The sequence below is a fragment of the Ambystoma mexicanum genome, chromosome 6q (assembly GCF_040938575.1).
Source record: "Ambystoma mexicanum isolate Mex_15411 chromosome 6q, UKY_AmexF1_1, whole genome shotgun sequence".
In the NCBI taxonomy this organism is placed as follows: Eukaryota; Metazoa; Chordata; class Amphibia; order Caudata; family Ambystomatidae; genus Ambystoma; species Ambystoma mexicanum.
This window is the reverse complement of record NC_090937.1, coordinates 216,731,302-216,755,896: the sequence shown is the minus strand read 5'-3', so window position 1 is coordinate 216,755,896 and position 24,595 is coordinate 216,731,302. Positions and strand designations below refer to the sequence as shown.

At 46.0% G+C, this 24,595-nt stretch overlaps 1 protein-coding gene across 1 annotated transcript in view; it reads left to right on the top strand.

Moving 5' to 3' along the window:
* Positions 1-13,077: 13,077 nt before the first annotated feature.
* The window catches only part of LOC138515897 (alcohol dehydrogenase 1-like), a 180,979-nt gene continuing 169,461 nt past the window's right edge, over positions 13,078-24,595 (top strand). The window contains exon 1 of the mRNA XM_069630660.1: positions 13,078-13,230. Coding sequence (XP_069486761.1) covers positions 13,213-13,230 — 18 coding nt within the window. The 5' untranslated portion in view covers positions 13,078-13,212. The remainder of the gene's footprint in view (positions 13,231-24,595) is intronic.

Sequence of the window (24,595 nt, the reverse complement as noted above, 5' to 3'; positions counted from 1 at the left end):
GTTCAAATAGAAAACTGTAATCTAAATGCTCACCCTAAATGTCCTGTCCTATTAATCATTCCGAGGTTACATCACCGATATGAGCTAAACAAACAAAAAAAGCCCAGGTGAGCGCACTCTTCCCGTGCGGATGGTCGAATCCCTCAGACCCGGGGACTCACTGGCAGACATCAAGGCACTCACTGCTCACTACCCCTTTGTCAGACCTAGTGGTGCCCAATGGCTTAGCACAAAATGTGGCAGCTCCCCTGCGAGCCATGCTGTGGGCAGGCCACACCCCGGGCCGGTCCGGACCACCAGGTGTGAGGAATGTCCATGATGATTATGCCGCTGCAGGGGCATGCGCTACTCCAAGTGAAAGAAGTAAATATGCTTTTCAGTTAAAGCTTAAATCTTTATTGTAATATAGAATGAAGGGGGTGGTGCATGGTCCACAAATACACCAGCCACCACTGGTGGCTGGTGAGTTGTTTTTTTGGAGTGTGTAAATATTTGCCACAAGTATGTGATTGCGACTGAGCATAGCGAGGGAGCCCGAACTAATGAAAATGGGTTGGGGGGGGTTCTTCTCCCACCCAAGAGTAAATGTTTGGAATAATGGGTTTAAATGGTGCATTACAAAGCACACTTTCTGGAAATATGTGGGTAAAAGGCCAACGATGTGGGTAAAAGGCCAGCAATCCGTTTTGTATGGTGTAGGGTAAATCATGAAAAAAGTACAATAGATGCAAGTCACCAAAAGTGCACAGGGAATTTCCCAATGCCGTATCCTGCCGGTCCCTGCAATATATGCCAGTATAAAAAACATTTGTATGCTGGCTGTGCCCATACATTTCCATGCTGTCTCCACCAACATATGCTAGCATTCCCATATAAGACCGTACTTAGGTTTGCTTTCACACATTTTTCTATAGTATCATTACTGGCATTCGGCACAAATCTGGCTCTGCCAATATATGCCAGTACTCCTATATGAGTACATACTCCCGATGGTTTGGCCATTAAAAGTGACATGTCACAATAGGAAAACCTGTCCAAACTGGTTCCAATGTCAGCCAGACCAGACCCATAAGAACACTTATCTTGCTTGATTCATCACAGATACTCAGTTAATAAAATGTCATGCTACAATGAAGACTATACAGGCCGCTACGCCAAAACATCAGTCTAGCGAGGTAACACTACTTATTAAGCTTTCTTTTTTAAAGATGCAGAGTAATAAATGTCATGGCACAGTAAGCAATGGCTAGACTGACTGTACCAAAATGCCAGTCTAGCCAGGGAATGGCACACATGAACTTGCCTTTGCCCAAAAATACCAATAAAACATGCAAAGTCAATTAAGGATGTGGCAGAAATGCTCCAGTGATCCCCAGTCTCCCAGGGCCTTACACACACATGCATCCCCTTTCACCCACCGGTCACTCACCCATACATCACCTCTCACACTCGCTCACACTGGATTCATCACACAGGCACACACCGAACCCCACCCAGAGCATTCAAACACAAACTACCGTATGTATGCGCCTTCACCCACCAGTCACTCACTCACACCTTCTCTTACGTGCACTCATTGCATTCTCTACACGTGCACACACCAACCCACCCAGAACATTCAAAAACACACATCACACCGCTTCTCATTCACCCACCATTCTCTCAATCATACACCTTTTCTTACCTGCACCCGTTGCATTTTCTACACAGGGGCCACACACACCCACCCACCCAGAACATTTCTAAACACGCTATCACACTCATACTCATTCACCCACCCGTCCCTCACACACACAGTCTCTTACATCCACTCATTGCATTCTCTACACAGACACACACTCACCCACCCAGAACATTCAAAAACACGCATCACATCACTTCTCATTCACCCACCAGTCACTCACACCTTCTATTAAATTCACTCATTGCATTCTGTACACAAGCACACACCCACACACCCACCTACCCAGAACATTCGAAAACACACATCACATCACTACCTGTTCACCCACAAGTCATTCACACTGGGCCGCATTAGGACCCAGGCGGTAAGGGGTTTACGGCGGCGTAAACAGCGCCGACCCTTACCGCCTGATTCCGAGGTCCCTTAGCGCCATGGAAGTTTTAACACCTGCTTTTAGCAGGTGTTAAAATCCATGGCGCTAAGGGACCTTGTTGGTAATTACGCCACCGTAATTTACGGTGGCGTAATTAACGCCTTCCCCACTCTCATTATGCCCTATGGGGCAAAAATGGGAATGGGGAAGGGGAAATGGGTTAATGGGGACTTACCGCCCCACTCACCTCGGAATGGGGCGGTAAATCCGCCAACCACCATGGCGTAAACGTAGTTTACGCCATGGTGGTAAAGGTACGACCCAGGCGGTAACTTACCGCCTGGGTCGTAATGAGGCCCACTTTCTTTTGCATCCACGCATTACATTCTCTCCACAGGCACACACCCACCCTCCCAGAACATTCATAAACAGACATTACATCACTTTTCATTCAACAACCAGTCACTCACACCTTCTCCTCCATCTACTTATTGTATTCTCTGCACAGGCACACACCCACCCGCCCAAAACATTCAAAAACACACATCACATCAGTTCTCATTCACCCACCAGTCACTCACACTTTCTCTTACATCCACTCATTACATTATCTGCGCACAGGCACACACCCACCCACCCAGAACATTCAAAAACACACATCACACTACTTCTCATTCACCCACCATTCACATACATACATCTGACACGCACTTCTCACATGCAAAACACGCATCATATTACAAAAAAAAGCCTTCTTACCTTTTTCTTGCAGCTTCGGTCCATCCTTCCAGGCACTGTCAGCTCCACTGTGCTGCTCACTAACAGGAACCAGGAAGCTGGAAGAGCTTCCTGGTTCCTGTATGTGAGCTGCAAGGAAGCCAGAGAGAAGGGGTTGGAGCTGGACGTGGCGTGTGACATGTGCCACATGTCACGGTCAGCTCCAACCCATACTGAGTGCCTCCCCGGCCCACCAGACCTGGTGTGGCGGGTCCCTCCACACCGCGGGAGGGGCCGCTACACCAGGAGCACACTTTTTAATGGCAAAATAAAAAGTTGGGGTCGCAAGGGAGTCTCAGGGATTGCAGCTGTGGCCCCCAGGGGTCACAGTTGCGACACCTGGCGACCCCCAGTTGACCCACCAATTGACGTCCCTGAGTGCAAAGTCACTTTTTAGCAGTGCAAAGTCACTTTGAACTGTGCAAAAAATGCCTCTAGGGCTAGGGGCGCTGATATGATTGCCCCCGAGAAGAGTGAAGCAGTTATGAAGCAGTGATCTCTAGTGACAGCCTCTAAGCCATGTTAACATCTGTGCCGAGGTCAGAGTGCGTAAAGGCAAGGATCAGGAGAGGGAGCTGCAGAAGCTTAGAGAAGGTCATCCTAATACTGACCTAACTGGCCACAACTGAGACGAGAGGTCAAGGGCAATCCTGGGAAGAGGCAGGCATCCATAAAGTTCACTGCAAATAGGGCCGAGTTCGACACAGAAGGCATCACAGCCCTTCTTCTGATTGATAAATGCTCACTCCCATCGTCTCGTGGGTGGTGGGTGACTTGTGTAAGCTTTGCAAGGTTCTCGAACTGTGAAGATTTACATTGCAAAACCTAGGCCAGCTGCAAGGTGCACACGTGCCTTGTACTTGTATGGCTTACGACTCTGCAGATGAATACACAATCACACATAATATGCTTTAAAAAAAGAACAGGCCAGAAGTGACCAGGGGTATCTGTTGAAGGTTTGTGCAAAACGTTTATATTAACAAACACTGGTCTGGCTTTCTCCACCACTATGTCAGAATATGTAAACTTACCACTGCACAAGAGTATGCGGTAAATATGTGTGGGAAATATATATATATACAAACACACACACACACAAAGATGTTTGTATGCAACGCCAGCCCATTAATTATGTATGTGCTTTAAAACTCAAGAACATTAGCAGTTAATATAGAAATTGTCCCAAACTGCATGGTCTTTTGCTTCCCAGCTCAATTCCAACAATTTGAACACTTTGTAAGGTTGAAAGGCTGAGTCAGCCCTGATTCTGCTTGAGCCTGGGACTTCACTGGACCTACTGAGCTGTCTGGCAATTCCAGGTGCTGCGTTTTGATAACCCAGGGTACAAATCAATGCTACAAGACGGTCTATAAAAACATGTAATACCATAACAATGTTTCACTATTCAGTCATTGAGCAGGCATAAATCACAAACTAGTGTTTTGTGTAATGCATCTGTGAATCATTAGTAGGCGCTTATGAAAACAAAACCTAGAAGCAAGCTGTCATGTAGCCGGCTGAGCATTATGGTGGCTTGGTTTCATCATTGTCCATAGGCGATTGATGTCCGATGCAGATCTTTTTATGGGATACATTTTAGTTCCGCACCCAAACGCAAGCAGTGCCTGTATGAGTTATAAACGTGTTCTTTGAATGGGGATCCCCCTCATGTCCCTTGTGTCTGCATGCCTTGTGGGGCATAGGCTTACAGGGGGCTCCATCTCGCCACCTAGCATCTCTGTAATCCTTTCCACGATCTAGCCCCCTCTCACACAGTTGCTTTATGAAAGTGAACATTCTGGGTAGAAGTTAGTTCTGCAGCTGCGTAATGGGGATTTTGCAGGTTGATGTTAGGGAGAATTCTCAAGGATGGGCTAATTTCCCTTACCTTTTGAGACCCCCAGCAACTTTGCTGGATTTCTAGGATTTTAATTTTCACCTGGAAAGAGTGTGAGCCCATTTTTTCCCACTCTTTCATGTATTTTGATGTGTGTTTTACTTTTGTGTTTTTTTTGGATATGAAGTTTTTAGACAAACTCCATAGGCATCCTGTTTTTCTTGTGTGTCACACAGCACCTTCAGTGTAGTGGCAGAGGGGTGTCTTTCAGACTCCCCAAGGTTTAAATACCTTCTCTGGGACTGACTACCATCTCCCAGAGCAGGTGAAGTTAAATTGATTTTACTAGTCCTTTTAAATTCATAGACCCAGCACACACTATCTTCCTATAGAGTGTTGGAGGGGTTGCTTAGCATCCCCTGTGTCTAAACACTCATAACAGTCAAATGTTACCCTTTCCTCTTTAAATGGCTGGTGGCAGTGGTTTTAGAACAAACTACCATGATTTTTCCCGACCGCAAACACTGGTTGCTAAAAATCGGGACAGCCATGTTTTTCAATATGGCGCCCATGACCCCTCTGTAAAAACAGACTCAGGTCATCTTTTTTCACCGTTTTTTTTAGGAAAGGTCCTTCTTGTGTTTAACTCTGCATGCCAAACCAGTTTTGGTCCCTTTGTTCAATGCCCTTTGTCGGGCTTCAGTGCTGAAGCTCTCCTCTAGCGCCTGAGTGTCTGGGGTGGACAAGATGTGAGGGAGGTGCCCGAAACTCCCTGTGCTTAGTCTCCTAGGAGACCTGAATGCAATCTGGCGTGATTGGCTGGCTGACTGTTCGGCAAGGACAGCCACCCTGCTGGGTGAGTGGCAGCTAGGCTGCGATGAATGGGAGAAAACTGTTTAAAAGGTGAGTCTCCAGGATTGAAAGGCAGAGTCGACCACTGGAATGAAAGAACCGAAGACGAGCTGAAGAAAGACGACTGCTGCAACTCCTGGACCGTTGGTTTGCCCGGTGAAGCCATGCTGCAGGTCCAAATTGCCTGAAACTCCATCGACAGAGAAGCTCCTTCAAGGACGACTTCTTCCCTTGAGCTGGTGGGAACAACCAACTCGTAAGCCGCCTGGACACCGTCTCCATACTGGTCGAATTTTCTTCAGAGTGCTGTTGAAAACCGGATAACCAGTGAGAAGGATACCAGTTTGTGGGATTTAAGGCACTGACACCTTAAACCAATGGTTAGCCAAGCTTGTGGACTCTTCCCTGGGCAGTGCAGGAACCTCCCGACGTCCTCCTTCTCGTCCCCACGATTGAATCTCAGGAACAGTGAGATCTGCAGGAACTGCCAGGAACAACTGCCTCAGCTACAGCCTTTCTTCATCATTAAGGTACTGTGCAAACGCAGTGTGGAAATCGTTTCTGCCGCGGTGAAAGTTTGTGAAACTTTCCCAAATTTGGGGCCTTTTTGGCTCCTAAACCGACATACAACTCTTTTTCTGGCAAACTACGTCCTCGAACAGTGGCAAAGACTTAGCCTTTTACTACCAGAACTGTGCTATCCTATCTGAGACTCTGAACCATTGACTTTGTCCCAGGCCTATTGAATTGAATTGCTGGTTGTAGAGAACTGAAACTATTTGCCCTGCCTATGAAAGTAATTGTGCTTTAACCTCTTTTAACCTTGTCTTTCCACCCCTTTTGAAAGTAACTGAAGTGCCATTTTGCTCCCACTTCAGGGGAGTTTAAATTGTTCAGAAACGTATTGGTTGTGTATTGTACTATATTAGGTGTGATATTGAGCTGCTTCCTTACTAGTGGAATGTTTTCCAAATGACTGTGTAAATAAATATATATTCTTTTACCAAGAAACCTTGAATAGTGTTTGTTTGAACTACTGTGATTGCAAGTCCTTTGTGTAACATCTTGTACTGTTCACATTACTCTTGTGATAAGTCTGGCTGCTCAGCCACTGCTACCACATAACTGTGTAGTACAGGCTTGTACCAAAAGTGAGATTGTGCTTACACCTGTAGTCTTAATTGTGTGTAGTGTTCCAGTTGACACTGAGGGCAGAATGTTGGCATTTTGACAGATTTGTTTGTCTGCAGGTTAGGATGGTGGGGGGTGCATTTCACAAAGCTGTGTGTTGATCATGGTAAGAAATATCTGATCATGCTGGTAGTCAGGGTGGAAATACACAGACAGAACTTCACTGGCACTCATTCCCCAGAATAGCAGGGGGAAATTCAGGTCAAAGCAGATCAAGAAATGAAGAAATTCAGATCAAGATATGAGGTAAATTGGCAGGGCTGTTTGTGGTTCCTTGCACTGAAATGGTGGCGGGGGAAACAGGATTGCTCCGTGACCGATGTGTAGTGGCAGAGTTGTTTCTTAGTCATGATACTGACATACTAGAAGAAGCTGGCGTTACTTTATTGAGTCATTATCAAGTCTGTGCGTAGGACTATGTAATGACATGGCCGCGGGGGCTGCTTAATGTAGAGGTAATTTTGTACAGCTGTATGTGAGTCCAGCACTGAACGTGAAAGGGCTGTTGCTGGTTATAATAAACATGCATAGAGTTGGATTTCAATTTCATATTGAAATTGCCCATGACTGGGGCGCACTGGCATAGCTCTGTGGGCTTCCCCTATAAATACTAGAGTAACAGTGGGCAGGAGGGAGGTCAAGCAATGAAACAGAATTGGTTTGCATTGATGAGCCTGTGTATGGCATGGCTTTCAATACTGGAGCTCGGAGGTTTGGCTGTGTTTGACCGAAATGTTTTGATCGCAGCAAACTGACCAAAAATTATTTGCCATGGCCCAATTTAAATGCACATTATTATTATTTTTTTTGTCCCCCGCCTTCAATTTTAAGGAAGCGTGGTTCACCACTGCACCCCAAATTGCAAAATATCAAACATGGGGAGCGAGTACAGCCCCGCAAAACCTGCTCTCCGTGGTTGGTATTTTGCAATATTTGCGACCAAATTGCCCCGAAGGTCAATTCACCCATGTAAAATTCGATCAAATTGGTCATTAGGTCAATTGTTTTAGGTCAAATAGGCTAATAACAGCCTGTTAAGCAACCGTTGGAGGGGAGTGGTCTGTACTTCCTTTCTCTTTATGGTAGAGGAGAGGCACAGAGGACCCCTGCCAAGATTCTCAAGGCCTAGCTTCTCGGGAGGTGATGCAGGCTGGTTCTTAAGTACAGTGTAGTCCCCAAGCACCCACAAAGGAATGTCCACACACTGTATCGGTTACAACACAGTCTTTATATAATTAATATTCAAAGGTATATACAATATCACGATAACTCACTTTGTACTCCGAAAATCAACAATGGTAAATATATACAGTTCTAAAGTGGTACCACTAATGTTATCAGATCTCATTAAAGTGCATATGGTCAGAATGACACATAGATCAAAATAAAGAGGAAACCAGCAGTAGAGAGAGGAAGGAAAGTAAGAGGGTTGAACAATTGGCAGAATACTGGCCCCGATACCTAGACACAGTTCTGTGTGGAGATCCCCCCACCTGGGCAACCTGTAGAATTAAGATACAAGCCCAGTCCATATATTGTTCACACTAGACTTTCCATTAGTTCTGCAACCCCAAAGTACCTGGCGTTGTAGCGTTCCTCGTCTGGGAATCGACGGCCCTTCTTGAGTGCCCTCCCTTTCAGGCAGGAATCACGGGTCGTCGAACGTCCGACGGAGAACAGGTCGAGCTACGACGGTGAAGTGGCCGCGTCGTTCCAGCAGTGCTCGTTGACAGGGAAGCGTAAACGTCCTGCAAGGAAGAGGCGTGCGGGGCACCTCGGTGTCGATAGTTCTGGACCGTAAAGAGTTCAAAGAACTGTGGCCCAGCAAGGGCGTCGAGTCGTCGGCGTCTTTGTGGTCTTTGGGTGGCGGGAAACCCACCAGCAGAGGCTCTTAGGCACGTCGACGGTCAGGCCTTCTCCAGCAGGATACAGCGGCGACGATGCGGATGAGAGCGTCCTTGGATCAATGAAGTTCTTAGGCAAAGGGGAGCACGACGGCTCCAGTCGGCGACGGCGGTCGTCAACAGTGGCAGACAACAGTCCAGGCACTTCTCCTTGGAGTTTCCGCAGCAGTCCCCGTATCGGGTCGGCAGCCTGTCGAAGGTCTGTCTACCAGGGAGCTTTGGCAAAGATCAGCAGGTGCACGATGGTCCCTCGTAGCTCGGGAAGAGGGCGCCTTACCAGGTCCTCTCTGGGTCATTCGTTGGAGGTACAGCAGCTTTCAGATTGTGAAGGAGAGCAACAGCAATTCTTCTCGTCCAGCAGGGCTTCAAGGTCAAGCTTCAGTTACTCGTCATACTGGACTTCAGCTTCTGAACACGATTCCTAGAAGTGAGAGGTCCCCAGATATACTGTTGATCTCCCATTCATTCCGCTGGGTCATACTCAAGCATCCAATCACAACTAAGGACATTCAGGCAGGCTGGCAGCCAATCAGGCACACAGTGCATTCAGGCCATTCACTTTTCTCCAGACACTCATAACAAGGTATGTGTATTGGGACAAGTACCGAGCCATTCAGCACTCCACACTGCATTCATACCGGTTTCGGGAAGGGCTGTCTCAGTCATTGTGTCAACCACCAGATACTAGACACCCACAACATAGAATGCGTATTCATCACACACTCCATTCACCCAGGTCCCACCCACAGGCGTACCGACAACATACGGTCGTTGAGAAGGCTCCAGCCAGTCTGGTCGGCACTTCCCCACACTACCATATATGGAACTTCCACCCAACAGCCAGTCAGGGGGAAGGGACAGAGTCAGGGCTTCCCTGGACTTTGGGAAGATCAAGGTAACAGGCGATGGAAGGCAAGAGGCCACGGGGCCATTTTGTCTCCATCAGGAATCTACCGATTCCAATGACAGGGCCTGGGCATCCCAAAATGGAGGACGCTCAGAACACCAGTCAATTCAGCACGGAGCTGCCACCAGCCTGTACCCTGCTCTGTGGGTGACACACAGGTGCCCAAAAACATACACTAGGGGCACAGGGTTTCACCCCTACCCATGGGTGCCATAAGGGTATCCCATGGGTCTGTTCACCAAAACCACAGGAGAGGGCTGCACCGCCAGGAGTCCCACATGACCTCCTTCGTGAAAAACACGACAGAACACACGATAAAAAGCAGTGAAGGACAAGGATACGGAGGCCCTGTCCCTCTGATGCATTTCCAGCATCACACAGCCTGGATGCAGATGGCAAGGAATTTGTGTTGTAGTTGTGTCTGTTTCAATATTGGACTAACTGGATCATTGTATGGTCCCCATATTTGGAATAGTAACAGGTGAAAGAGGCCAGGATAGAGTATAAATGGCAATGGTTGGTTTGGAGCCCACACATGAAACAGATGTTGCTGGAATAATAGGAGCTGCTTAAGATCAGGAGTGAAGAGGTAATAACAGAGGTGGCTGTGGTAGCTGGCCTATCTGGGGACTGCACTGGCAGAGCTGCATTTGAGTCCTGATGCTAGATTGTCAGTGGACGCAGCAGGTGAGCAATGCATTGAAGCACATTACCAGGGCTGTCTGAAGCCGCATGTAATGATATCCATTGCACCTCAACCCTCAACCGATACACCATTGCATTTATTAAGTAATCAAGTGGATATACTCAGTCTGTGCTTTGGTTAAGAATAAGGTGATAGTACACCAATGTTGACAATCTTGCTGACATTGTGCAGGTGCAGTTCCTAGTGGAATTAGGCTGGAATTCACTACGTTGAATCCAAGGACAGAAGGTGAGGCGCTTGAGGACAGCACTTGCTACTGTCAGGAGCATTGGGCACATCAACTGCAGAGTGAGGAGCTTGCATGGGATGCGACACACACCTTGCGAAGAACATTGGGTACTTGGACAGAGAATGCATAGAGTATTGGTGACAAGGACAGACAGTGAGGCGCCTGCTCATATACTGCCTTCAACACATTTCTTTGGAAAATGGTAGTGCACAATGCACCACTGAGCCCATTTATTTTCAAAATCTTCTTCTGGTGAGCTATTTACATTGCTTTAGAAATGGTATTGTGATTGGTGAAAAATGGGGCTGGAAGTTTATGCCTCACCTGTTTAAAAGTTCAACAGCCGCCACTGATTTTGGACCACCTGTCCACATAAAACAAAGCAAGTTATTTCTTCCTAAAGTCAGTGGTGGAAGTGTGCCAAAAAAGTAGTGGAACTGTGACCCAAGCACGGGACATTTTTCAAGATTTGCAGCCATGCTGGTTGACAGCCAGTTGAAATAGATTTCAGTTTAGCTGTAGCTGCTATCAGGTGGGAAAGGGGAGAAGTCTGCTTTAGCTTCGCAAAGAACAGTTCCGGAATGGTAAAAATGGTTGGAAATAGTAGTGAAACTGTTAACAGTAGAAACATTATAGTGGAACACTGCTCCCGACTGTTCCCGCTCACTTTGACCACTGCCTATAGTAAAGTGATGAGAAAATGCAGGCCTCATAACGAGTGTGCAGGTGCGGTAATAACGCGTCAGCATTACCGCATACTGAACGTTACTACACCGCCACACTCCAAGTTTGCCGGTAGGGTGCTGGATTTACCTCCAGCCCTGAGATAGAGGTATGTCCGCCACCCTAGCGGCCAAAAACTGGCGATATTACCGGCCCGGTATGGGCACCTCACCTCAGCAGTGGCTTTTTTCCCTGGCTTTGACCCTGTGGTGGTGCTGCTGGCTGGTGAGTGACTGTCCTGTTGTTTTCCCCGCTGCACTGGGCCCCCTTCGCACCACTAATGGAACTGTGAGGCACAAATCAAATCACATGCCAGCATTGGCTTAAATCTCAGAGAGTTGGCAGCCTGGTACACGCCTGCGTATCGGCACATTACAGTCTGGCTGGGCACCATGAGACAAAGGGAAAGAGGCTTGCATGTACCTGCAGAGGTGAAGAAGTGCTAGAGCCGTGTGTACCAAACACAAGCCAAAGCATCATACCTCTCAAATGTCCTCATGCCACTATTATTTTGGACCAGGTTTTGGAGTACTCAAGAACTAGGCAAATATAGGGAAGCGAGTGTCACCTTGCAGAAAGTTCCTGGCTCAAGCTCTCTCCCATGGCCCAGGAAGATTCGCAACGGGTTTGAGGATCTTAATTTACCAACTTTTTGATCCAATCCTGTGGAATTACTACCTAGCTCGAACAAGGTGGCTAAAAAGTGCAATGTTACCAGGATTAGGAATATGAGAAGGGCATGCGCTGCACTGAAGATGGTGATCCCTATCTAACGTTCAAACAGACTGAGGGTTTTGAGCCATATTTAGACTGTGCGGCCCCCGGGTATTCCCCTGCCCTGTTTCTTCTACTCCGCACTAACACGTTCAAGGTGGCCTCTTTCCCAGCAAGGTGGTCTCACTCCTCAGATACACAATGTAAAGTCTGCAGTAACCCGAAGGAAACAACAACATATCTCTTACTTTTTTGTCCTGGGTACTCTGATCTCAGGAGATGCTTTCTTGTCCCTTTATTCATGATATGCTATTTTATTAATAGCGTGCCTATACACAAGTGTTTCAAGAGTGAAGGTGTCAGGCAAACTGAAGCAGCAGTGACATTCTGTAAAAGCACTAATGATGTCAACGCACGTCTTTTTTATTGCAAAATATCTCCATGAGGCAATGTTGAGAGGAACAAAAATTGCTATTGTGGGAATGTGAAAACTATTTTTTTTATCGGACACGTGATTTTAAGTATCTGTCAATATTGTATGGATTTTGTATAATTGATTTTAAAAATGCTGTTAATGTAATAACGCTTTTATGGTTAATAATGCTGAATAAACCTTGTTTGAACACATATGAGTAGGTTCTCCCTTCTGTTTACTTGTCACCGTGACGGTCATTGTATCCAGTGACCCAGCAGTGTCGTTGTGCCTCAGCAGGTGCATGAGTAATTATGAGCTGCCATGGGCTGCACAGACGCGTGGTCTGTGCGCACGGTTGTGCTTAATGTGTGACTGCATCTGACTGACAGTAAAAATAAAAAAGTTGCCAAAACCCAGCAGCAAAATCAAACTGACTCTCAATCAGTAAGTGCTCAGAAAAAAGTCCCATGGCTCAACCCTGGCAGACACCCCACAAAGCAGTGGCTGGGCCCCGACACCAGCCTTGCCACCTCTGTGCCTGGATTATTGCAATGTCATTTGTCGCGCTTTAGCATCAAGTTTGATAAGCCCAGCCATGCAAGAAGTATTTAAACACAGGGTTTACTTTTGCAGATTAGCGGTAAACCGTCGCTGACGGGAGCGAGTGAACTTTGAGCACAGACCAGGTCATGCCTGTGTGCTGCCTGCGTTCTCTTCGGGGTGGCATTCATTAGAAAGCAGATTGTTAATGATTGAGAGGCACCTTTTGGGTGTCATAAATTCCGGTGCTTGCGGGAGGGGCAATGCGCCTTCTTGTGCAAATCGGTCCAGTGTACACGGGAGCGTTCGTTAACTTGCGCATCCGACACAAAGGGCCAGAAGCTTCTAGAAAGAGGCGCCATGGAGACCGCGGGGAAGGTAAGTCAGGGACACATGTTAAGTAATGCAGTTGCCATGTGAGTTAATGTAACATAATGCTCTTAATTCAGGGAGATCTGATTTAAACATTCGCGTGTGATTTATTGGACAGCGCTGCAATAATAATACAGAGCTTTAGTTCTAAACAATTAGGAAAAGTCACGACCAGTATTTGTGTTTCTTGATTTTATAACGCGCTTTCACTAAATTGGTAAAACAAAAATAGGAACAGTACAAAATAAGTGAATAATGCAAAACTACACCGACCAGAACAGATTACGATAAAGTAGAGAAAAGATGAGAACGAAAAAGAGCAAGTGAGGAAGAAAACCTAACAAACAAAGGCAGAAGATTCCCGTGTTTGAAGAAGAGGGCGATAGTATAAAGAGAGAAGAGAAAGGGGTGCAAGGCCGAGCCAGCCAGAGGATGCACGAGCTGAAGAAAAAGCGAGCATTGGCAAAGCCAGCAGTTTTCACTCGTGTTGGCATGGGGCATGCATTTGCCAGGCACTACTTTGATGGTACTACCGGGCCATAACAACAGCCAACAAATGGTGTTAGTACCTTGTCATAGTGTCGCAGTGCCTGGCAAATGCCTATTTAATGCCTACACAGCGGACAACCCTCTTGGCTTTGACAATGTTGGGCTTCATCAGGAATTCCATTCATGGAACGTATGCAATGCCACGAACGTAACTTCGAAATAAGCTAGCTAAAGGCACATTTCTTTAAGACATTTTTATTAACACACGAGCTGCTTTACAGGTGCATTTAAGCTATTACCTTTCAGATGGCTGATTAGAAATAACATGGGCATCCACTTAAAAGCCCAGAGCTAGCTCAAAGAGATCGCAGAGGGCGGTGTGCTGTGCAGGTATGATAAGGTTATGGGTGGGAAGGGCCCCAGGAACTAGCATAGCCATGAGCGGTGGTTGGGTGGGTAAATAGACAAAAACCCACCGCCTGTGAGTCCCCCCTCACACCCAGTCTCCCTCATATCTTCACATCCCGTGCACAAATGGTTTTTGGTTGTAGACCGCATTTGCAGTGTCACACAATAGCCAAAAAGAATGACACACGTGCGGTTACAGGGGGAATTGTGAAGAATCCACCCAGCACAATACACATCCTATTTATGCTTGGGGGGTCGGGGGGAGGGGGGGGGGGGTATTTCATGGATTCCTAATAATCGTAGAATGGCCAGAAACCTCACCGTTGTGGGTAAATAGCAGTGCATGACGTAGAACCAAGCATTTGTGCAACCAACATCCCTGACTTTCTTTGTTAATTTAGAGGGTCATACCTTTCTGTAATGAGCCCACCGAATAAAAAGGGATTACCCTCTGCATTTGCAAAGCCAGTTCTATCGGTTGTGCTAGGGCCTATTATTGTAGATGTGCTGTGGAAGAGACTTGCGGATGCGCCCACTTCCTGAGATCGGCCATTTTGGTGTCCTCCCAATTTGCTTTGCAGCTTCATTTGTGTCTACATTTCGCTGACCCGAGAAATCAGCACGCGCCAGGAATCAGCTGTGTCTCTTGTGCGTACACACGAGGCGCTGCTTGGATCAAACACTGCTGCTTTGCTCCTGTATAGGATGGCATATTTTCAGATATTATGGATTACCAAGGGTTGAGCGAAGCGAGGTGAATCGAAGGACAGCGCCGTGAGAATAAGCATAGTCTTCCTAACTTTGAAATTGTGGTTCTATTTCAAACCACCACTTTATTGGTAAGATCTTAGAAGGGGAAGCGACATACCAGCATTCAAACTATCTGGAATGGGGGGACTTTTTGCAGCTGGCCAGTTTGTTTTTTGGTTTTCCAGGACCACAGAAGCATCCTACTCGTTTGGGGAGGGAAAAGCACGTTCAGTAAATAGCACCAACACTGTCACGTGGTCCCCAGGAAAACAGCAATTATTTGGAAATGTTGCCTGTTTTTTCCTTTACCACCATCGCTGCACTAAGCCCCTTTGAAGGGAATGTTTGTACCTTTCAGTGATTTAGTGATTTTCTGTCCCGCTTTTCATGGCATTAACTACTCAGAGAATGAACTTTGTTCTCCTTTAATTCACACCTTGCTTTGATTGCTCGCTAACGTTTACAGTCCAAACAACCAGAATTCATTGTGAAACTCCAGGGAGTTGAGGGACAATAGCATAAAAAAATACTGTGTTCTTATATGTCACAATCATGCCAGACTCACTCAGCTTCTAAGTGCTGTACTAACTGGTGTTATTATAACCCCATTGTGTATGGTACTTCATTCAACAACCTTGTAACCTTGTAAGGGAGTAAAGTAAAAGTCTGCCCCACCGTGGGATTCCAACTTGGGAAGTGCACGCGGCTCTCTAGAGACGCACGTTTTATATGTGTAGATATGCACCCCTTGCTATCAGGCCCTGGGTGGGAGGGTGCATCCAGCCTGCAGAACAGGCGTTGTGCTCCATTGAACTACACTATTTGGAGGGGGTGCTATGGAGCAGTCACACAATATGGCTGCTTAGCTTCGAGGCTCCATGTGAAAGCGCTGTATCCCACGCTGCACTGGTTCGTTCTGGCCTGCCTTGGCTTGGGATGGCGGGCTGTTACTGCCATGTACGCCTCCCGATGAGGGGTGATCACTTCTTCATTCGATGTCTTGAACATGTTTTCATTCTAGCATTCTCTGCCACTCGCTCTGGCTCTCCTGCTGCACCTTGTTCACTCCACTCCCTTTTCTCCGTGTTTGCTTATCCCATGAACAGTTTCTGAAAACAAGTCTTTCTCTATTTTTAACACTTTCTCACTTGTGGTCACCCTTTAACTATCTTGCACTCACGTGCTCCCTTTGACACGTTTTACTGTTTGTCTCTCCTTTTTGATTTCTGAAGTGTCTCTTTCTCATTTTTTCTGTTTCTCTCACTCTGTCTCCCTCTCTAAAAAATATATCAAGAATAAATAATGAATTAATAAAAAATAAATAATTGTCACTCAGCACTAACACCACAAGATAAATAAATACTAAACAAAGCGCACAATTAATCCAAACAGGCGCAACCCTATCAGCAATCCTATCATTCGCTCCAGGAACTCTGTAACTCTCCCCCAAAATCAAATCAAGTGCGTTGCGCCTCCTTGTGTGTAAAAAGCATGCATCTTTACCGAAAACAGATGCGACTCATTTCCATGAACCAATCAGTTACCTCAAAAGCAACCCTATGCTTCCACCCCTGTGAAGTAGACAGATATACTCACAGCTTTTAGAATAAACTGACAATAATTGCACGAGGTAGAACAAACATTAAATCATGAATATATTTAATACATAGGGAGGCTTTACCATGTGGTGATGTTCAACCTGGGCCATTACCAGACAGAACCATTCCCCTCTGAGGTGTATAGACACGTGCACCCTGCGGATGTGAGCCTGGGTGCTAAAAGCTTTTCCTTTTAGGTGAATTCGACTTTGCCGGATTCACTTAATAAAAAACAAAAACTACAAACAAGGGAGGCCATAGTGGACATAGAAACCGAGTCCCTTTTCTATGGCCATGGAAGCTGAGGCAGACCAGTATGGCCAGTGCGGGATAGAAATGCGAGGTAAGTGTTGCCAAGGGGTGGCGGCTGTTAGTGAGATGAATGCCAGAGGCTTCGGGTGTGGCTGGGAGCATTTATGGGGGCGATGGGCAACCAGGGGCAGTGCAGGGGCCGTGGCACTCAAGAAAGATGATGGCTTGGGGAGAGATGCCGATGTCCTCCATGGAACGTGGATCCTACATAAGGTCAACCTTGCATTCCCGGCAGCCTGCTGGCTGGCCACCCTCACCTTGGTGCTAATATTTGACATCAATTATTATTTATTCTGTCAGTAATTTTTCCACTGAAAGACATGGAGCAAACATGGATGGGCTCCACAGACAGGCTTCCACGTCGTGGGCACTAACCACCTTCCCTGGATACAGAAACTTAATCTCAAGTGTAACGTAATATAAAAACAATGAACCATTTATGATGGAGGAGCATATGTTTATTAATTATCATGGCAGTCCTATATATATATTTAGGTTCTCCACCATACACAGCTCAAGCACACAGGTGTGTCCCCGTTTCATAAGGGAAGGGTCATTTTCAACCAAACAGCCTATAATAAAATGACACTCCCCCGGGCCCTTTCCCTTTTGCCTCAGCATGATATGGTATGATATGATATGATATGAGTGAGAAGACTATCTCGCACCTGGCAGGTACCTAGTCTTCAGCTGCTCAGAAGATGATTGATTCCTCTCATGCTGCAGCCCCGGTTACTGACAGGGTCGCACTAGGCCACCAATGAAAAAGAGGCCCACAGTTGCAAATGGCTAGTCATTCCTTCTGGGACACTAGCTGAACAGTAGCCATGGGGGAGTTTTTTGGTAAAATGTAATGTAAATTGTGCATCTTAAAGAATATTTTTATTCAGGAACACTGGTCAAAACTACTAGCCGCATAGCGAAGTAACTCATGAAACTGGCCCCCATTGGCCAGGAAAGTGGCCCACTTTGACCAAAAAAAAACCTGGCCAACTGCAGCAGTTTGCGTTTTTGGTTCGGTCATGGACCTTTTGGCCTCTAGGCCAGTCTGAGCCTGGTTACTGAATCCCCCCAGTTTCCCATACTCAAACCCCCGAATCCAGAAAATGGTGACGGTGGGTATCTGCAGTTGCTTTTGACTCCACTGGCCACCCCTGGCAGCCCACTTTCACACGGGCCTCGAGCGGCACACGTGTGATGTGCATGTTTTCAGAAGGCATTAATTGCTCCTTAACTGCTTTCATAGTTGCAGATGTTGCCCCCTGCCCATATTTTCTAATCTCATGAAGGATTGGTGTGGCCTATTGGTTTTGCAGAATTATTTTGTCAGATTTTGCAGGACATTCATTTCTTCATTCCTGTCTTGTGTTTTCTATTAGCGTCATCATTTCTTTTATTGTACCAACTCATTAGTGCCATACAGCGCTATAAAAGGACAATAAACAAAACACATGGGACAAATGGTTTATTATGTATTATACTATGCAGAGGGGTTGCCATGCATGAAGCCTGGGTATCGGCATACTGCATCGCATGTCCATCCACGCATGCACGTATGCCTGCAGCCCCTTAAATCTGTCTGCCTTTATGAAAGGAATGTGGCTCACCACTCTTAGTACTCCCTGTCAAGCATCATAGACATCAGCTCCTTTCCCACTCCCAATGAAGCCCTCCATCAGATTCATCAGAGCAGCCCATTTGTGGAGACTGCAATCCGGGAGGCACAGGCCACTGGGTCGCCTACTGCCTCTATATGGTGTTTCCCCATCCCAAATGAAGCAGGAAACCATAGTATCCATTTGGTAGAGATAAATGAAGCCTGGAAATGGGGGTACACTCCCCATAACTCTTTTGTTGCTATGTGATTCTCCTTTTGATATTGGCCCATTCTGTCTGGTCCTTTCTCTTCCTCTCTCTCTCGTCCTCTTTCAGTGTTTTTTCTCATTACTTTCTTCCCCTCACTCTCCTTCTGTGCCTCTTATTCTGTGCTCTCTCTCTTTCCACCAGGATCCTCATTCAAACTCTCCACTTTGTCTTTCACTCTCTTTCGTGGCTACTCTCCCTTTCTCTCATTGTCTTTCTACCTCTACGCCTTATCACTCAAGTCTCCTCTGACAGTACATCACACATTTACTTGTCTGTCTTCCTCTCTATCTATTCTCAATCCTGCAGACTGACATTTCTCTACATTCTTTATTTGTCTCCTCTAACGCTCTTACACACACACACATGCACTTGCACGATCGGAATGACACAAGGCCCAGTAAGTTTGCTGTTTTGTCCTCCCTTTGTTTCCCCTCCTTGTCTTGTCGCACCTAGAAACCCTTGTGTACAGGCGTGTTATAAATGTCATATCATATCATATCACACACAAACTCTATTTGTACTCCTCTTTACTTGAATCACCATCTATTTGGTACCGCGTTGATTCATCCCAACAGTTTTTTCCCAAATAATATTCTTCGACTAAATTATTTTTTTTTAAAACTCATTGAAATATATGGGTGGGGTAAGGGATCACAATGGGTCGGGAGGGGGTCGGATAGGGTTTATAATATAGAGACAGAGGTTTGGGGGGACCTGTCCAAATAATAAAAACAAAGAATTCAATTAGTTTTTTCAATATAAATTCATTGGATAAAATGCTTTTGAAAAACTCATGTCGATGTAGGGAGATAGAACCTTCTATTTAGATAACATTTAGTATCTTTCACAGTATATTTGCCCCAGTCTATTTGTCAGAGTCATTTTGTCTGACTATGGTGTTCACCACAATCTCCTTTCTTGACTCTATTTATCTCCCTCTCCATGTACACCCTTACCCTTTGCGTCTCCCTGTGTGTGTGCCTCCCTTGATGCCTCTGAGTCTCCAAGTATCGCCCTTTCTCTCTCTTCTTCTTGATGTGACTGTCTCTTAACTCGACTCCCTCTTGATTCATGCCCCTTCTTATCTGTCTGATTCTTTGTCGCACTCATTACTCCTTCATCTTGCTTCCTAGTCTGGGTCCTTATTATATGACATGACTTCACCTGACGACAAACATGATCCCAAAGATGACATTGTTTAATCACTTCTTGTGTTGCTGGGACAGACTCCTCTACTTTCCAGTTCTCGGATGGAAGAGGAAGTCATACCCAGATGCCTCCTGTTTTTAGTTTTGACTGAAAGTTGGCTTTTCCAAACCCAACACCTTGCTCAAAATATTCCTATGTACGGGTTTAAGGATTTCTGTAAGGATGCAGCAATCATGATTTTGCCTGACCCTTACATGACAGCGTAGGGCACTTTCTCATTGGGTGAATACTTATGTCACTTCAGTCATAACTTTGGACCCTCCTCCTCTTCCGAGCCCCATATTGGCAAAGCAAAGTGCACATTTACATACTAACTAATCAAGGATTGCCTGATTGGGCCATTGGAATACATCTGAACTAAAGCAAATCGTGTTTTGTAGGAGAAAACTGGTGTGTATGGGATGTGCAGCTTTATGTAGGCTATTTTGGTCTGCTTTTCACCTTATGTGCATACAAGGTGATGTTACCCCTACCTACTTCTGCCGCAGTGTTCGGGAAAGGGTAAAGCCGTACAGTGGAGGTTTAGGTTTGGGTGGCGGTTTAGGAGAAAGGGATGGAGGAGGCAGATGGCCAACTAAACAGAGGCTGACCTGCAGCATCAACACTTTGAACCGTAGGTCCTTTAAGACGATGTATCCGCGATGGATGGGGATGCAGATTTTACTCTCGCACCAATAATCAGACCGACTCAGGAAGTTGGCAAACACAACTGTTTTAATTGCAATTGTCTAAAACAGGGAGTACAACGGGCCTCAACGGACGCCATACAGTCATAAATCTCTGAATGATTCACATACAAAGACACAGCTTTATAGCAAACACCTGTCATCATGGACCTCATACTATGTGGCAAAATAAGAAAACCTACTAGGGGATGTGATAGGCTTAAGGGGAACATCTAGGTATACTTTCTATGGGGTATGGAATCGTGATTGGGTCTCTAAGGTAAGGTGGACAGCTAAGCCCACCCCTAGTGCAAGTCATCTTCCGTGTCATACTAATACACGTTTCATTGGCTTTCATTTCATTGGCTTTCAAACTATAGGACTCTTTGCTACGTGGCCCTCTACAATTGGTTGGCATGCGTGCATCCTTCTGGAATATTCCACTTGGTAGCAGCATGCAAGCTGGTACCCCAGGTGCTGGAGGGTTGGCTTGGTCATGCCTCCCCACCCAATTAGCTCAACATCCATTATCACTCCTACTGTCTGTCATTCAGCGAGTCCTTGAACTTGGCCATGTAAAGGATCACTGTGCCTGAGAATAAAAGGCAGTGTGAGCATTGCCTTATCTTCTGTTGTTGTGGTAGCTTGCCCAAAGTCTATTTTCATCTGACCATGTGACAGGAGACCACGTTTCGAGCTCCTTTGTTGTATTTAATACTATTAAAGTAATATAACTTGGTTCTAGTGTTTTTCCATTACATCTCAACAGGAGCCCGTCTTGCTTCTTGCGTTCATTGTATCTCCTCGAATAGATGACCAGTTTCTTGGCTGCTTCAACCCTTGGCTCTGGGCCAGACAAGCTGTTACACACTGGACGGGAGTAGTCAAGACAGGAGACCTGAACAGCGGGACTGGATGATTGATTGAACAGCTTGGGTTGGAGCCTCCTCCCGAGCCGCCTCTCTATGAGGGAAATGACCTTTTTGATGATATGACCCAATGCTGTAAGTAGTACCAGATAGAGGGACCGATCACCCAAAAGAGCGAAGAGAACGCACCGCCACGGACCCAGCTGCAAGAAACAACACACGGTTAATCACTTGAAGCTATTACAACTGCCAGTAGGTAACAAAAAGAAAGGAAAGTACCTGAACAACCCAATCCCCTGATTTAAACAACCCCGTACTGGAATCAGCTCTTAGGAGATTAGAGTTAGCTTGTACTCCAGGATTTGGACACAATAACAGTACAAAATAACAAACGGGAATGTTAGTCAGGTAGCTAGTCCCGGGCGGCACGAGGGACGCCCTAGATACGGGTAGGTGCACAACTGCAAAGCGTTCTTATGTGCACTAGTATAGGGCAGTGCCAGGTAGAGTCAATAAACAGCAAAGCGTCCTTGCGTAGCGGAGCCAGGCGAAATGGATTCCAGATGGGAAAGGAGGATGTAGGGTCCAATACAAAACACACAAGAAGAGGTGTGCTAATAGATTGTGAGTAGTACCATTCAGTTCAGAATCAAGAAGAAAGCGTTAGAACACTTTTGTTTTCACTCACCAAATGGGAGTAGGGCGCACTGGGAAAGCACACGAAAAGTGCTTAGAACACAATGAAAGCACCAAGGCAGTCCGTTAAGCAGGCAATCAAGTCAGTACACGGGTGAGCAAGAACACAGCAAAATCAGCAGGCAGGCAGTCCTTTATCAAATGAAGGTTCGGTACACAGAGAAACTGAATTGAGGAGGGAGAACAGAATTCCGTTAAATGGACTGGAATCTGTTATACAGGAGCTTCAGGGAGAAGGCGATGAAGACGGAACTTACAAACGCTGGCTGTAACATTCAAACAGAAGCAGCGTCCTCCGAGCTGCAGCAGCTTAAATCAATAAGGAGGTGGAGCCAAGTGACAAGAGGCTCACATAAATGTTATGGACTACGGAAACACTCAGGCTTCATGGGAAACGTAGGCTGAAGCCGTTCTGGATGATGCTGCAGTAGCCAGCCTCCATGGCATTTGCCACTTTGTCAGAAACGGCGCTGCAGAATGCCGAACACCACGGCGGAGAGCAATAGTTTTGCCAGACGTAATTTTTGACTGTCTGCCCTGATGTAAGTATGTAGCAAAGGGTCGCTGTGTTGAAAGGTGTCGAGGTGTGACACAAGCCTTCTCAAATCTTCCTTCACCGTCAGCTGTTTTATTCTACTGCGCCACACTTTCAGCCCTGCCATTCACGGGGTCCAAGTTTGCTAAAATGCATCATGGAACATCCAGATCCTATACACATTTACATATATATTGGCGGCACCGCCTGCAGTATATTCACTACGTATAGCCAGCCTCGTGATTACTTAGTCTACTTGCGTTTCAGCATCTGTACAATTATAAAACAGCTTTGCATTTTCTTCAGTGCTCTGCACATGTCAATCTTCATTTTGCTCATGAAATGTTGCTCAATTCTTTACTTCGCCATCAGATTCTATAAGGTCTATTCACCTTCTTCATTAGCATCTCTCCTGGGTGCGTCATTTCTGCTTCATGCGACATCACCAGTCTTCTCTTTCACTCATGTTCACACTTCTTTCAGAATTTCCTTCAGAAGACTGTCATTTCTTTGTGGGTATGTCATATAGTGTTTTCTTAATGGATACCTTGTTTCAAGGACTTTTCGTGGTTTATGTACCATTATTGGCTTTTCACCATGTCGCAATTTCTGGTTTCCAACATATAGGCAAAATGGGGGCGGGACTTCCAGTAGAGGCACTTGGCTCCTCCTCTACAACTTCCAGGGTGGTTCTCTTGCTGGTTTTGGGCAGGCTTGCTGCATGGGAGCATTGATCCATTACCTCGTGGCAGAGCCAGTTTAGCAGTGAGTGAGGATGTTTTCCTCATCTGAGGTTTGGAGGGAGATTGAATTATTTATTTATATGTTTAGTGGTAAAGCTGGTATGTGCTCCCTTTCACAAAGTGGAAATTTGATGTTGTAAACACGCAAACACATATTTAATGCTTACTTTTGGAGAGTATTGCACTATTGAAAAGTTCTCAAATTGTTCCATGTTGCATGGGCTCTTTCATCCATTTCTGTTTTTTTAGTTTACATCTGGGACTTGTTGTGCTTTATTTGCAGTTTTCTCAGGTTGCAAATAGAATATGTATTGATCCACACCTGATGTGGGGAACATTGAGAGCTATGCATAGGCCATGCCCATGCACCTGCTTTAAGAATAACATGGAGGATAATTCTGTCTAAAATAAATATGTAGCATAGTCACTTGAGCTTCAGAGTAAATATGCATGCATGCATGGTACCAGGGGAGTCGCTAGGTCTGGAAAAGACCCGGGGCTACGCTGATGTCGGAACTGTTGGGACTGGGAGCTAGCTAGTCTTTTGGCTGTAGCTCCTGAGATTCTATCCGGGGCTACAACCAAAAGAGCAGGGGCTATAGCCCCCTCAGCCCCCCCTAGCAACGCCTCTGCATGGTACATTAAATATCATGTTTAAATGTTAGCAGTTGTAAAATCTGTGTCCTCTCCAGGGATACAATTATACCCATAACATTGATATTGATTAACTGTCATGGTTTTGGGCTTTATTTGGGCTGGGATTCGGGTCCACTTGGGCTATAAATGGGTTTCCGTTCTTGCCAACACTAACATGAATTTGAAGAGCTGTGTTACATTTTCCTCCAATAAGCAGAGACAGGGAGGTGTTGCATAACAATCCTTCTCTTTTTGTCTCTGCGCGTGTAAAAGGCTGTGTTCAGTGCTCTCCTGGCCTGCCCCTGCAGTTCCTATTCCTTAATGCTGCCCATGTCCATATAACGATGAGGGGACAGGGGCCTAGCAGAGTCTGGCGGTGGTGATGGTGTGACGCCCCTTTGGGCTGCGTCTTTTTGTCTCAGTGCACCCCCATTTCTGAATTTGGCTTCAATAATATAAACATGCACACTCAGCTTTCTGCAACTGACCGGTTGCTAGGCAATCAAATTGAGATCCTGGCCACTCCAGTCCTGTTCATGTGCTATTAGGTCTCCCACCAGGCTTCCTGTGGCCGTTTTTTTAATGCATGCGTTTA